General features: G+C 40.2%; 1 protein-coding gene across 5 annotated transcripts in view; it reads right to left on the minus strand.

The window, feature by feature from the left end:
• RPN2 (ribophorin II) overlaps positions 1-14061 on the minus strand; it is a 47318-nt gene continuing 33257 nt past the window's right edge. Inside the window, exons 12-19 of one of the 5 annotated variants that reach the window (XR_006103448.1) lie at positions 12912-13106; positions 11680-11766; positions 10752-10847; positions 10091-10166; positions 8765-8894; positions 5200-5286; positions 1256-1295; positions 1-303 (exon numbers count right to left, since the gene is read on the minus strand). Coding sequence is in view for 3 of the 5 variants with exons in the window: in XM_042462443.1 (XP_042318377.1) it covers positions 5235-5286; positions 8765-8894; positions 10091-10166; positions 10752-10847; positions 11680-11766; positions 12912-13106 (636 nt within the window). In the remaining 2 variants the exon portion in view is untranslated. Of the gene's footprint in view, positions 304-1255; positions 1296-1432; positions 1559-5199; positions 5287-8764; positions 8895-10090; positions 10167-10751; positions 10848-11679; positions 11767-12911; positions 13107-14061 lie in introns of those variants that run through there. The other 4 variants (XR_006103447.1, XM_042462443.1, XM_042462444.1 and 1 more) reach the window with 4 other exon arrangements.

Raw genomic sequence — 14061 nt, forward strand, 5'->3', positions numbered from 1 at the left:
TCCATTTGTCTTATCCACTTTATTTGATAAGGAAAATAGAAAAACAACAACAAAACAACAATTTTGGAGCCCATCAGTTTCTACAATTCTTGGTGGTATAGACAAGGTTTTTATGTCATAATACAGAGTATTTAAGACACTGAACAGAATCCGTGGGGAAAAACACTTCTTTCCTGTAAAAAGAGACTCTTTCCAGCATTACACAGAAGTATTTTCCACATTTCAGTTTCTGGCCTTCAATCTCTTCTTTGGCTCCTTTCCTTTGTACCTTCAGTTCTTCCTTTCTTCTGACATTAGTGTGTTCTGTGAGGACACCAAAAATACTCTCTAAGTTAAATTATAGATTGAAGACAACATATCTTCTTGAATTGATTATTTTTTATGGACACAATGAAGAGATAACCAAATAAAGCTAAAATATGCCATGCTGCATTTACATACAGCCAGAACCTAAATATCCAAAAAAAAAAAAAATTCTACTTCAATATTCTCTGTAGTGAAGACATGTATTTATAGCTCCATCCTACAGATATTTACAGATGTGAAAAGTCCTTGAGCACTTAACAGGGCTTATGCCCAGTTATGTGTGTATAGCACTGTGGGCTTAAATTAGTAATTAAAAGTTAATCTATGGATTTATTCACTTAAACTGAATGGATTTTTTAAGGAGGAGATGTCAAAATTTAAAATGTCTTCATATTCTCAGTGTGAACTGAGCATTACAGTCCTATTCAGGCTATGTGGCAACAGTAAGCATATGCGAAGGGAGGGAATTATACTCCCTACCCCCTCTACCACCCTCTAAACAGGAAGGGCGGCCTGTCCTCAGTTTTCAGAGAAACATTGATTTTCCAGGGCTCCAAATTGCATGGAGAACCTCCAAATACAGAGAAAGTTCTCCTCTTAAGAAACCTACCCTCCATTTACAGAAGACAATGAAAAAGGTGGAATTAACACACGCTGTCCCCTTCATGTGTTTCTCTATTTCACGCTGCTAACCCATGAACCCCAAACAGGATAAAGCATATTAATACGATCTGGAATTAAGGTTTGAATGGTGAAAATAGCAAGCATCAAACTCCTGGAATCATTCCAGAACAAAATGCTACCAGGCAAATGAAGGGTAAGTAACACACACAAAGGCTTTCTTGTTGCATTACAACTTTTCAAACAAAAAAGCACACTCAAATATTTGCATTTATTTGTGATATAATGTAAAAGCATACAGGAAGCCGTGATGTCTCAGTTATTTTACCTTATTAGAATACCTCTCAACTGATAGCTTCATGTCTTTCCTTTGACAAGAAAAGGGTTTTTTTTAGCGTGCCCACAGAATAACACAACACATAGCAATTAACTGTCAAGCAACAGAGAACTCAAAATGACCTATATATTAACAGTTAAACAGTCTTACAATAAAGGGCAGTATTACCCCAACATTATAGACACTGGGGAGGAAAACCTTCATCCACATGAGCTCTGGTTTGCAGGCTGAGAAGGTTATGCATAAAACACGAGTTCTGGCTTGCAATCTGGAAAAGTTGCTTGAGGATTACTCCTGAGAAGACATGCAGCAAATTGGTATGTACTCTGTGTGTTTGAAAGCTGTCTACACTGAGACAAGCTAGAAAGACTTACATCTCTTCTTGCTCATTTTGGTTTAGTTCCACTGTGACGTTGGCCATACCCACCACCAAAATGCATCCCGGAAGCCCAAATTATCTGGTCTCTGGGTCAAACATATTCCCACCAGTAATAAACAGGGAAGGCTGCAGCTAAGATTTCATATTGAATTTCTAGTTACAAATACTCCTGGTTCAAAATTGCAAGAAACATCAGTTTGAAATCAAATCAGCTGCCTCCAAATCATTATGTATGAAATGGATGTGTTCCTAAAGTCCTGTCAAAGCCTCTGAAATGCACCCTCCTCAAACATCACACTTTACAGCTTTTAAGAGAAGACACGATCTGGCACATAAACTGTTGTGCTGAATTAAATACGGAGAATGCTATTCCTTTGTCAGTGAAGTAAGATTCATCTACCAGTATAGTTGCCTTCACGTCATGCAAATTGCAATTTTAGCAACATTAAGTCTGGGTTGTCTCAGAGTAAAATTTCAATATTCTGGCACCCAGCTTTCAAGGAGATGTATCAGGAATAGTGACAGAAAATGTCCAAGCCTTGTTTTTAAATCAAGAAGAATAAATGGGTCAAATGTGAGAATATTTCATAACTGAAAAATGCAAAACATAAATTCAAACAATGTGTGAGGTAGTCCAATACCATGAAATAGCCTGAGTAGAGTTGGGTATGATTTGCAGCAACATGATTTTGATTTCCATAACATTATCAAGCTCTTAAAGAGCATCAATTTCTCCAAACTTAAATTTTGTAATCTAAAAAATAATAATATTCTAGGTGGTATCCAGACCAGCGCTTTGCGCCAGCCTGGATACGTGCTAGGGTTGCTTCAGGGCGTCCTTTACAGATGCCCCGCAACCCTAGCATGTAACCGCAGCGTCAAAATGGCGGCGCCCTGTCTACATGGGTGTCGCCATTACGACATCATGGCCGCACTGCAGCCAAACGGCACAGCGTGGCCATTACGTGCGTGCGCAGCTGCAGGGCACTTGTGGCACCCTTTCAGCAGTGCCGAAAGGAGCTCTGAAACAGAGCTCCTTTTCGCCGCATGTATCGCTGGCGCGGCCTTTAAACAGCCATGCCAGCAATACAGAAGAGAAAGGGGCCGAGTGGCTCCTTTCTCTGTTTCCCCGCCACTGTCAGGTTGTCCTTGGGGCATGAAGCCCCAAGGACACCCCTTTCCAGGTCGTGAGGAAGCGGTGTTTTGCCGCTTCCCTGAGACCTGGAGAAGCGGCAGATTGGTGCCTCTGGGGCTGCCGCTGTGGACGCTGAGGCCCCGCTCTGGCAGGGAAAGGGGCAGGCGCAGGCCATCCCAAAGGGGAGGTCTGTATCCCGCCATAATTATTCTTTACGTCTGCAAATAACAGCATGTCTGGCTGCAAAAACAAACAAACAAAGAGGAAAAGCAGCAGTTATGCAAGAACCTTTGTTACATTACTTTGGGATTATTTTGCTACGTTGACAATACAGGGATACAGCCTAAACTGCCACTAGTATACCACTTTTCCTACATCGTGAACGTCAGGTACAATTCCCCTGTGCCTGCTTTTGATACTAACATGGCTGTGTGTAACCACTTTTGAATTTAACTTAGATAAATAAAAGTAAACAGCTCAGCTGGTTTCAAGCACTTAAACATCTCCAGCCAGTTTTCTTTGAGGTGTCCAGTCAGTGAAGCAACAGAGCCCAACAGAATGGAGAGGACACACAATTAGGCAAGTTTGGTCAGCCAAAAAGGTTTTCACTTTGGCCGGTTTTTTACAGACCGCGTTTTAGTGTGTGACGAGCACACACTAGGGTTACAAAAGGGCGGTGCTTCCGCACTGCCCTAACCCTAGTGCGTGCTCGTCACGCACTAAACGGCGGCAGCCCTTCCATATGGCTGCCGCCGTGAGGACGTCACGGCTGCGCCGCCTCTAGACAGGGCGGCGTGGACGTGACGTCCTCAATCCGTGGCAGGGCGCCTAGGGCGCCCTTTCTGCGGACCAGGAAGGAGCTCCGTTTCGGAGCTCCTTCCTGGTCCGCAGCGCCGCTTTGCTTCGCTGGCCGCAGCCTTCAAACAGCTCCAAGCGGCCCCTTTCTCCCCCTCCCCGCCGCCGCGGTGTGTCCTTGGGGCTTGAAGTCCCAAGGACACCCCTTTTCAGGCTGCGGGGAAGCAGTGTTTTGCTGCTTCCCCGCAGCCTGAAAAGCGGCGGATCGGGGCCTCAGCGGCTGCCGGTGTAGCCGCTGAAGCCCCGATACTCCGGGGAAAGAGGCGGGTCCAGACCGCCCCAAATGGGCGGTCTATAACCCACCTTTGTTTCTTTCTAGCCAGCTAGCACACATATAAGAAAATCCCATAGTACAGATTTGGGAATGTGATACACCCAACACTGTTGGGAGTTGCAATCTCACAACCTCTGGAAAGCTGCATGATTTTCATCCCTCTCACAAAAGAATGTTCTCCTATTGCTTTCATCCTGCTATTAGTAAGAAAAATACAAAATTTAATTGGCTGATCAATTCACCAAAGCAAGAATGGGGAAGGTGTTGCTGGAGTACAACCTCCACCAGTCCCGATCAGCATGGCCAACGAGCTGAATAATGGGAGTTGCAGTCTAGCAACATCTGGAGAGCTACATATTCCACATATCTGTACTACAGCTTTTGGAGACTAATAACTGAAGCTGTGAAAATAAGCTGTATTTGTTTATTTTTGAAACTAGTGTTGTTACAGTAAATGTAAAAGGGGAAAATAATAATATTCCAAGTGAAGACTTAATTAGAAACAACAAGGCATAGCAAATACATCAAACCTGTTGACTGACAGATATCCATACTACCCTCTTTTACTTTTTAATAATAAAAGCAGTGTACAAGAGAAAGGTGGTGAACCTTCTTCCTCTTGTACCTTATCTTCTAGTCCATTGCTCCAAGTCCTTTTCTCCCTTCCCAGCACCAATACTTGAAGTGAGCAAAGGTAAATCATGAAACAACAGACTGATGGGAACCACATGTCCAATTGTATATAGTACCCTTCCTCAGAATGCTCATTTTAGTATTAAAGACTTTTGTATTTGAATAGAGCAAATACGTGGAAAAAACCATACATGATGGCATTTTGTCTTGCTCGATTCTAAAACTGTTGAATACGTTGCAAGGTCCCACATACTTCATTCAAAGCCCAGGGCATGGTCTGAAGACAAAGCATGTAGTAGCAATGTTGCCAAAGCTAGGTACTCATGGAAAGCTGCCTGAGCCCATTAATGGAAGAAGGGGGCAGATAACTGCTACTACTACTTATTATCATATCTGAGTAAGATGTAGATTTACACAAAATGACTTTAAATTGTTTAACACCTCTAATAAGCAAAGGTGCATCCATTAAAACACAGGCCTGGAAAACAGTGAGAATAATCTGAATAATAACATCTAATTAAAAGAATATGACTCTTCCAGGATTCAAAGATATGCATGGCAGTTTCTTAAGATTTTATTTGGCACAGAGAGAAGTGAACAATAAGCATGAAATGAAGCAGCTAGCATGCTTAAGAAAGGCAACATCCAAAGACCCTTACTTCTAGGAAGAGCTGGTCACTAGTACAACCCCCTTTTACCGCAGTGTTCTATATTTTGCCAACCTACTGCTCTGTTCTGCAGCGATCCTGCCAAAAGGAGAAAGGGATAAAAGTTTCAGACAGGAGAGTAAGCGGAGAGCAAAAGTGCTCCAAGAACCAACAACACCTAGAAAAAGAAACATGCAAGCAACAAAACCAGGCCTTCCAGCAACGCTGAAATATGGATGCGCACGAAGGAGTTTCATAACACCTTAGAAGAGAATTTATTCCATCAGGCAGGTGGGATTAGAAGAACACCACCATGTTATCAGTGGTTATTTGAGACTGTGAAAGTAAAAGGAAAATCTTGTCTTGTGAGAAAATAACTATTTTATTATGATCTTGATGCATAGCAGTTGCTTTGAAGAATAATTTTGATTAACTATTCATGTTACTAGAAGCCCTGGTAGAACTGAAATAGAAACTCAAGCCTGCTTCTCATCTTATTACCACTACCGCTAACACTGGGAAGCCATAAGGCTATGAGTTCAATACTAGCCAGGGCTCAAGCTCTACTCAGGCTTGCATCCTTCTGAGGTCACAAAAATGAGTACCCAGTTTGTTGGGGGCAATTAGCTTACAATTGTAAACTGCTTAGAGACTGCTTAGTCCAGTATGAAGCAGTATACAAATGAAGCTGCTATTGCTATTGCTATTAGGCTATTAGGAAACCAATGTCAGGGGTAGAGATCCTTTGGCTTTAACATATTTTGCACTACAGCTCCCATAATCCCATGCAAGCAGGGGCTTTAGGGATTTGAAGTCCAAAGTATCAAGAAAGCCAAAGATTCCCCAACCTTGCTCTAAGCAGACCAGAAAAACAAACAGGCTCTCTATGGTTAAGAGTGGCACCTAACAGCTGCTGTCTGTATATCTTACAATTTCTAAAGATGGAAATGCTCTCATAAATAACTTAATGTTCCTACTAAAAGCAAATTGGGAAATGTATATACAGTTAGTTCTCTGCATCCATGGATTCAAGCATCCACAGTTTGAAAATATTTTAAAAATATATAAATTCCAAAAAGCAAACCTCGAGTTTGCCATTTTATATAAGGAACACCATTTCACTATGCCTCTGCATTTACTGGGACTTGAGCACCCACGGATTTTGTTATCCATGGGGGGGGGGAGAGGGAGCAGGAACCAAATCCAAGGACCCACTGTACTGAATCTAACTGAAGGTAAAAAAGCAGGCTATGAAGATTTTTGGCATGTCCATAGTCCTCTTCAAATCTTCTCCTCACTCACAATAAACCAGGGGTGGGCAAACTGAGGTCCTTGAACTGATCCCATGTAGTCTTTGGAGTAATTTCAAGGGCCCTAGAAAAGCATTCAGTTCAGCTCACTGTATAAGGAATCTGTCCCTTCCCCAGCAACATCTTAGGTGCGTAGGAAGAGAGAAGTGCAGCAAAAGAAGAGAGAAATAGATGGACACATCTATTTTTGTCTTACCACTGTCTTCAGCCTCACCCACCACCAGCATGCAGTTTCTGAGAGATTGCTCCTTAGGGCATACAGCTATTTATAGAAATAGGTTCCTCACTTCTGACATAAATACCTTAGAGACATCAGGACTATACTGCTGCTTGTAGTCGAGCATACTCCTTGCTCAACGTTCTTGCCACAAGTACATTTAGTGTGATATTTGCAAAGGGGTATGTCTTCATGTGCATGACACATGACTGGACAAGCTGTACAACTGGGTGCAATGACTGACTGCCAAGGGTCCCAATCACATTCATTACTATTGCTTATTATTATACAATTTATGATGTTGCTATCATCATCATTAACACCACCACCACCTATTTATATATTACCATCAATGTACATGCATCTCAGATGCCAAATTAAACATATACAGTTGGTCCTCCTTATCCACAATTTTTTTATATACGGATACAAGCATCCACGGCTTGAAAATATTAAAAAAAAGTTTAACTTTCAAGTATCAAACCTTGATTTCCCCATTTTATATAAGGGACACCATTTTGCTATACCATTGCATTTAATGGGATTTCAGCATACATGGATTTTGTTATTCACTGGTGTTCCTGGAACCAAACCCCAGTGGATAACAAGGGTCCACTGTATCTATTAATGAATGGGACCAGGCTCATCCCTCCCTCACACTTTTAGTATATTTATGGAGAAGTTCCAAAGAGGGCAGGAAGTCGGGTATGAATTCTGTCCCAATGACAAATGTGGTCCTGGAAGCACTTGTATGAATAAAGGATGATAACATTTTAAATAGTTTTAAGGGCATAACAGAACTCCCACTGTAGAGGAAAAAGTATACCAGTCCAGGTGAACATCAAGTGGCATCTGAGGTGATGCCTATGAAGTGCATGTGACAACCTGAAAAATAAAAGCTGGCTATGAAAACAAGCAGCAACAGTCTGTGCCAGCCTTGTCCAACTTGGAAACCATCAAATTATAACTATGCTGCCCTGGGGATTCTGAGTTTTCCAGCACATCTGGAGGAGGTTGAACAAGGATGCCCTGTGGGATGCACATGGAGCTTGTGAAGCATGCCTAGTCACTAATATCTGAAGGGTATATTCTTTACATTTGTGTAAAAATGGAGAGAAAAATTCAACAGAGAAAACAGTCTTAAAATACAAACTATAAATTTTAGTAAGACAAATAATATTTTCCTACTGTCACTCAATGGACTTTACTTAAGTAGTCAGAGCAAAATCCCTTCTGGGAAGAAAAAGAGTTCCAAGGGGGTGTTTACATGACAAACAAAATTCTCTTAAATGGTCCTCAACGTGGGCCCTCAGATCTTTTCATTCCCCAAATCTATTGTATTACTATGCCCAGTAGCCTCAGCCACCATAGCTATCATAGGAACTATAGTCCAAAACATCCAGTGTGCAGCAGGTAAGGGGAATGACTGACTTTTCTGGTTGCAACATGCTGTGCTTCCCAAAATGTTTTATGATCAACATTTTTGACCATATGGTTACGTTTTTTCTTAGAGGTTTAAAAATGAGAAGGAGGGGAAGATTCTAGATACTCTAAGTGACAATGATCTTAGTTGCTGATTCTCAGCATAAAAAATGCAGGGGCAGCAGCCTTGTAAAAGTTTCTGATGTAGGGCCAGTGGAAGTTGCTTAGATTTCTCACAATGTTTCAGAGCAACACTACGATGGGAGTTTTGTGGGAATTAAGATAACTGTTCCTATACTCAGCTGCTTTTTAAAAAGGAGTCTGGAACTGGATGTGTCTGAGGATGCCAGGGTTGTTCTAAGTGTACTAGAAAAAGGACTCAATACAGAAGTTACTTTATCACTTGGAAACCCTCAATTAAAAGCCAGTAGTGTTACAAGCCAGAAAGAGTAGTGAGAATGCAAAGCCAAGATTCCCACCTCTAAGAGGAGATACACCACAGAATATGGGAACACAATTCTGCATAAGACTTCTTCCTAATATCACACAATCCAATTTTTCTCTGCTGCCCTCTGTTCACTTTCTCCAAGAAGAAAGATTGTTGTAATATCCACTTTTGTCTTCTCACCTTTTCACAGCTTTATGTGCCAACATTCTGTTGCCTGCTAGGAAGGTAATGCTGCCAAGTATAGCCAGGTACTTCAGGGTCTGAAACATATTGAGTTGTGTCCAGTAGACATACATGAGTCCTAACATAGCTGTTAAGAAAAGAAAGACACAATAGATGGTGAAACTGGGTTTGAAAAGATGGAGCATAAACAACACTCATAGCAAAGGCAGTGTAGAATAAATGCATACCAGTTCTCAGTTTCCATTACTTTTTGGACTACATGGAGGCAACTGTGAATCTATATTGCAAGACTACTCCAGATTCCAAAATTGCAATCATTTACCATAAACTGAGAAGAAGAGAGAGTGCAAGACCCACAAGACTATATGAGAATGCACAGTCAGGATTCAGTTTCCAACCTGATTTGGGACATATGAGGACTCTTTTTACTCCTGAGAATCGCCCTGGAGTGTGAACTGGAGCTGTGTTCTGCCTGTTTTGGCCCAGTTCATCACCTAAACAGTTCAGTGCAGAAATGGGGCAGGAATATTTCTTTTCTTCAATACAGACACTGTCTAAGGGTAAATCTAACCCAGTATATACTCTGAACATCTACATCTAAAGAAAAATCATACAAGCTTCATGCAACTTTTAATCTGCCATTTAGTTGGTTAAAGAACTCAATAAATACTAATTTACTGCTTCTAAACAACAGTGGCAGTGGCTATCCATTTCATCGTGAAAACATGAAGCTATGGAGATAGTGAAAGAAAACATTCATTTGCAGGATTTTGAAGTAGTAGAGGATGCATTCCAGGCCACTACACATTTCTATGTTTCTGGGTCAGAGAATTTAGTACCATGACGGTAAAGCAACACAAGGGCAATAACAAGAGAAGCAACAAGACAACAGTAATCTTTAGCCAAATTTGTGGCAGAGAAACCTAGGCATTTTATACAGTCTCTAAGTACAATAGAAAAGGGACATGAGACAGAATCTCACAGGTCTCCTATTTTCAGAAATGCTATACACACACTATGTGCATGTGTGTGCACGTGCACACGCACACACGCCAGAAGTTAAACCACCAAAAAGAACATTCTGTGCTATGAAATGTACCTAAATGGAAGCAAGAGAAGCCCAGTCTAATGGAAGCTGTTTAACTGATGGGCAACATGTGTTTAGCAGCAGACGAATAATTCTACAAGATGGGGTGGGGGGAGGACAAAAGGCACTATTATACCCATTATAGTTAATAGGTTGTCAGCTCATTTGTCATCAGGCTCTTGCTTCAGAGCTTATGTGGTAAAAGACAAACGGGGAGGAATCTCTCTGGCACTTACCTGCATGACCCAGATGGAATATAATGGTGCTGGGAGCAAAGCTAAAGTTGGAAATGTTGGCTCCGATCTTTATCCACTGAAATGTTACAAAGCAAACATTAAACAAAAAGACCAATGGACAATGAAACCAAGATTAAACTGACTCTTTCAGAAATAAAGAAGTCTGCCAACTTAAGAAAGACTTCTAATTATGCACACATGTATGTATCTTTGTGTATGCACATCTGCATATGTAGTTCACACACACCATATCAAGTGTACCAGACTTTACAATCAATTCTGTTCAAAATGACTATTTGCATAAGAGCTGTAAACCTTTATTGGAAAGTCTCATTGGTGAATACCTAAAACTGGGGAAACTCACACGGAGGCAAGAATTTGGGAGGGTGAGAGATTTAGACATGAAGTATGTTGCTTAGATGTTTTATTGGCACTGACAACAAAGCCATGTGTTTATGTGCATGTGTCTTCAAGTCACCTGTCAACTTATGGCAACCATGTAACATAAAAATTGACACAGCTCCTTGAATCTCTAGCCATACCCTTGCACTGCCCTGTCCCTGTGGTCCTAATCTTTACTTCTCTCAGCTTTCAACCTCACAGTATCCTGGTATCAGCACTGATTGGAAGGTATATACTGGTTTGGCTATAAGAGACTTACCAGGATAAAGAGCAAAAGCAATGGGGAGAGTATCATGGCTGTGAATGTGTTAGATACCACAGTGGGAGGCCTCTTCTCTGGTTCTCTGAATAGGTGCTGTACAAGAAAGAGTTCAGAGAAAATGGATCAGAAAGGTAACTCATTTCCGTAGGTAGACAGAAAACTCCGAATTAAGATAGCTACCCTTCATTTTATCACAGCTCTGGATTCTATCTTGTAGAATTCACAGCTTTATGGTTCAGACTTTGCTGTTAAGCCACACATAACAGCTTCTTTTCCCACGACAGTAGCTTTTCATTGTCACGTTTAGGCAAGAAATTACTATAAAACATCACCAATCTTGGAAGCTGTCCAAAAGGTAGTAGGTGTAAATTATTTTTAAGTGCAAGACAATTTTATATTTTATATTCCCTGTATGTGAAGAGTAGATAACTGTGCCCATTCATCTCATGTGGTTTTCAGCCAAAGTGCTGGAGTTTTTATGTGTAGAGAACAGAAAGAAGAACTAAAAACGAAATAAGGTACCCTGAGCTGGTGCCAACTCAGTCCTCACCCAGGAATCAAGGGCATGCTTTCAAATTTCAAAGAGGAGTAGTTTCATTCCTTTCCCTTTCACTATGTGAGGAAACTGCATTACCAGAAACTCTGCATGTCCAACAAAAGAAAGTAAATACTTGATGCAAAAAGGTGGTGCCTCAAGTAACTTACACATGGGACAATGTGAATATCTAGGAATCCTGGGAGATGTAAGGAGGGAAAATACAACACAATATAACCATGTTAAATTATTTGGAACCTCTAGTTATAAATGTATTTAGACTTATTTAAAAAAAGTATCTGTATGGCCAGAGAAATTTGAAAACAACTTCCACAAGAAAGGTAAAAAGAAAAGTAAAGCAAAGCTGGCAACTTATTCCCTGGACTGTACCTGTATCTCCGGTTTTGGAGTGAAAAGACTTTTTGACTGGACTGTGGATGGAGCATCTTCTTCTGGGAATTTTATGACAATGTCAGCCTGAAATAAATGTTATACCTAAGTGAAACTACTCTAGACAGTTTATTTACATTTGGTTAATATGGGACATTATATAATTATGCTGAGAATATGTTTGTTTTTCCCAGGCAACACACACACTGCCAGTTGGTATAAACACACACACACACACACAGAGAGAGAGAGAGAGAGAGAGAGAGAGAGAGAGAGATTATCTGTGTGCTAATGCAAACCTGTGAGAGTAGAAGCATTTCAAAAGAAAAGACTTGTCATTGATTCTTTTCTTTTTCCAGCACTAGGAAGTCCTTCTGTGCAGTGTGCATTCATTTTCAGCTTATGTTGCATACAATGGCCTCTCTCAATTCAAAAGACTGAATTTAAGCACTGGATCTTGCTAGGCATAATGTCATGATATGGATTTATACTGGGCAACTTCTCAACTTGAAAGTTAATCCATCATCTCCTTCTTCATTAGTAAGTGGAAATGCCACATAACTTTTTAAAAATAAAAATAAAATGAGGTACCCAAATGGTTGTCAGACCATTTTTTTGTAAATCTGGAATTGCCCTTGAATATATTTTTTATTATTTTATATCTAAGCAAGAAAAAAAATCCAGCAATAAAGCGAGACAATTTTCTTACACATAAAAAAGTAGCTGAAAGTTTAGAGTATGACAGTTTTAAACAATCATACTTCACTTGGTGGGATAATGAGACCAAGATGACAGTAAGAAGATCTCATGCTACATTGTGACATTATGTGGTAGAATATATTTATCCTAATGACCCTACTTATCTCAGCAGTACAAGGGTGGGAATCATATGGTCCTTAAGATGTTGACTGAAACTCCCAGAATCCCAATGCTGGCTACAATTGCTGGGATTGGCTGAAAAGCCATGGGTTTCCCAATCTGAAGTACAGAAAGACAGACTTCCACAAACTTGCTGCCACCTTAGGTGTGTTGGACTATGACTTCGATATGTCCTGACAGCTGGACTGTTAGAGAAACCATCCCTACTTCCCTCTCCCTTTGGTAGGAAAAGCATGTGTTAACTGGGTCAAGCTAAATTCTTTATGTTACATCTGACATAGTAATTTACCCCCAATTTCTGTTGTTATTTGGCTCTATCTGAAGGCAGGCAGTGTGCAACTATTGCAACATACCACGTTCCAGAGGATTGGGTTTTCTAGAGTAGCATCACCAATGATCAAATAAAGAGTATAAGTCCCCGAGACTGAATCAAACTCTGTTTTCCTTTCAGAAGTATCCAGCTCAAACTTGTAGATGTTTTTGCTGTCTGGTTCTGCAACAAACACCACTTCCTGCCCAGTCTTCTGATTGTGAAGACGTACGAAAGTCTGCAAGAAGAGACAATTACACTTTTTAAAGTATCCAACAGCACAACATGGCAAGGCTTTTAATACAACCCTTATTTCAGATAGTTTAAAGGAGATAATGTGGTATATGATTTGCTGCTCAAGGAGAAGAGAAAACATATTTCTTTTAGAGCACAGAATGAATTATAAGGCTCAAAACAGCGCTTTATAAATAAAGGATAATAATAATAATAATAATAATAATAATAATAATAATAAACATTTACAAGTGATTGTGCCCATTATTCTCACCAACAAGTAATAAATGTAAGGCCAAACCAGGAAAAGCATAATATCTCATTCTGTTTTATATCCCATTCTTAGAATATCATATTGTTGCCAGCAAGCAAGCTGTTATCACAAGATATCCATTTTTCAGAAAAGGAATTAATGAGGAGATCCTAGCAAAATGCTAAGATCATGTGATCATTCTGGTAATTTCAAGAATAATTGTAATATAGTTTCTTTGATGCTTGTAATACATCACACAACATTCAACAAGCAAACTTCCAAGTGGATGCCAAATTATGCTGAAATAGGTTTAGACCAAGACTAATATTTCCCCAAGATTAGCCTGTGAACTGCATAGTTAATATGCAGGGTCAAAATATGGTATTACAGTAGGGATGTAATTATTCAACTATTTCATCTTTACATGTGGGAGAAAACAAATGTAGTGGGCTCTTGGTATCCTCTGGGATTTGGGTCCAGGCACCAAAATCCATGGATGTTCAAGTCCCATTTTATACAATGACTTTTGGGATTTAAATAAAGTATTTTCAAGCCATGGATGGTTGCATCTGTAACAATCTTTCTTCCTATATGATGAGGCAACAAACTTTCAAATGTCTAGCCTCAAATATATAGTTGGTAGCGTGTTCAAAACCTCATCACTTAGGCCAAGCAGATTGACTTCAAATCAACAAAATAAGTTTAT

This window comes from Sceloporus undulatus, chromosome 4 (assembly GCF_019175285.1).
Source record: "Sceloporus undulatus isolate JIND9_A2432 ecotype Alabama chromosome 4, SceUnd_v1.1, whole genome shotgun sequence".
Classification (NCBI taxonomy): Eukaryota; Metazoa; Chordata; class Lepidosauria; order Squamata; family Phrynosomatidae; genus Sceloporus; species Sceloporus undulatus.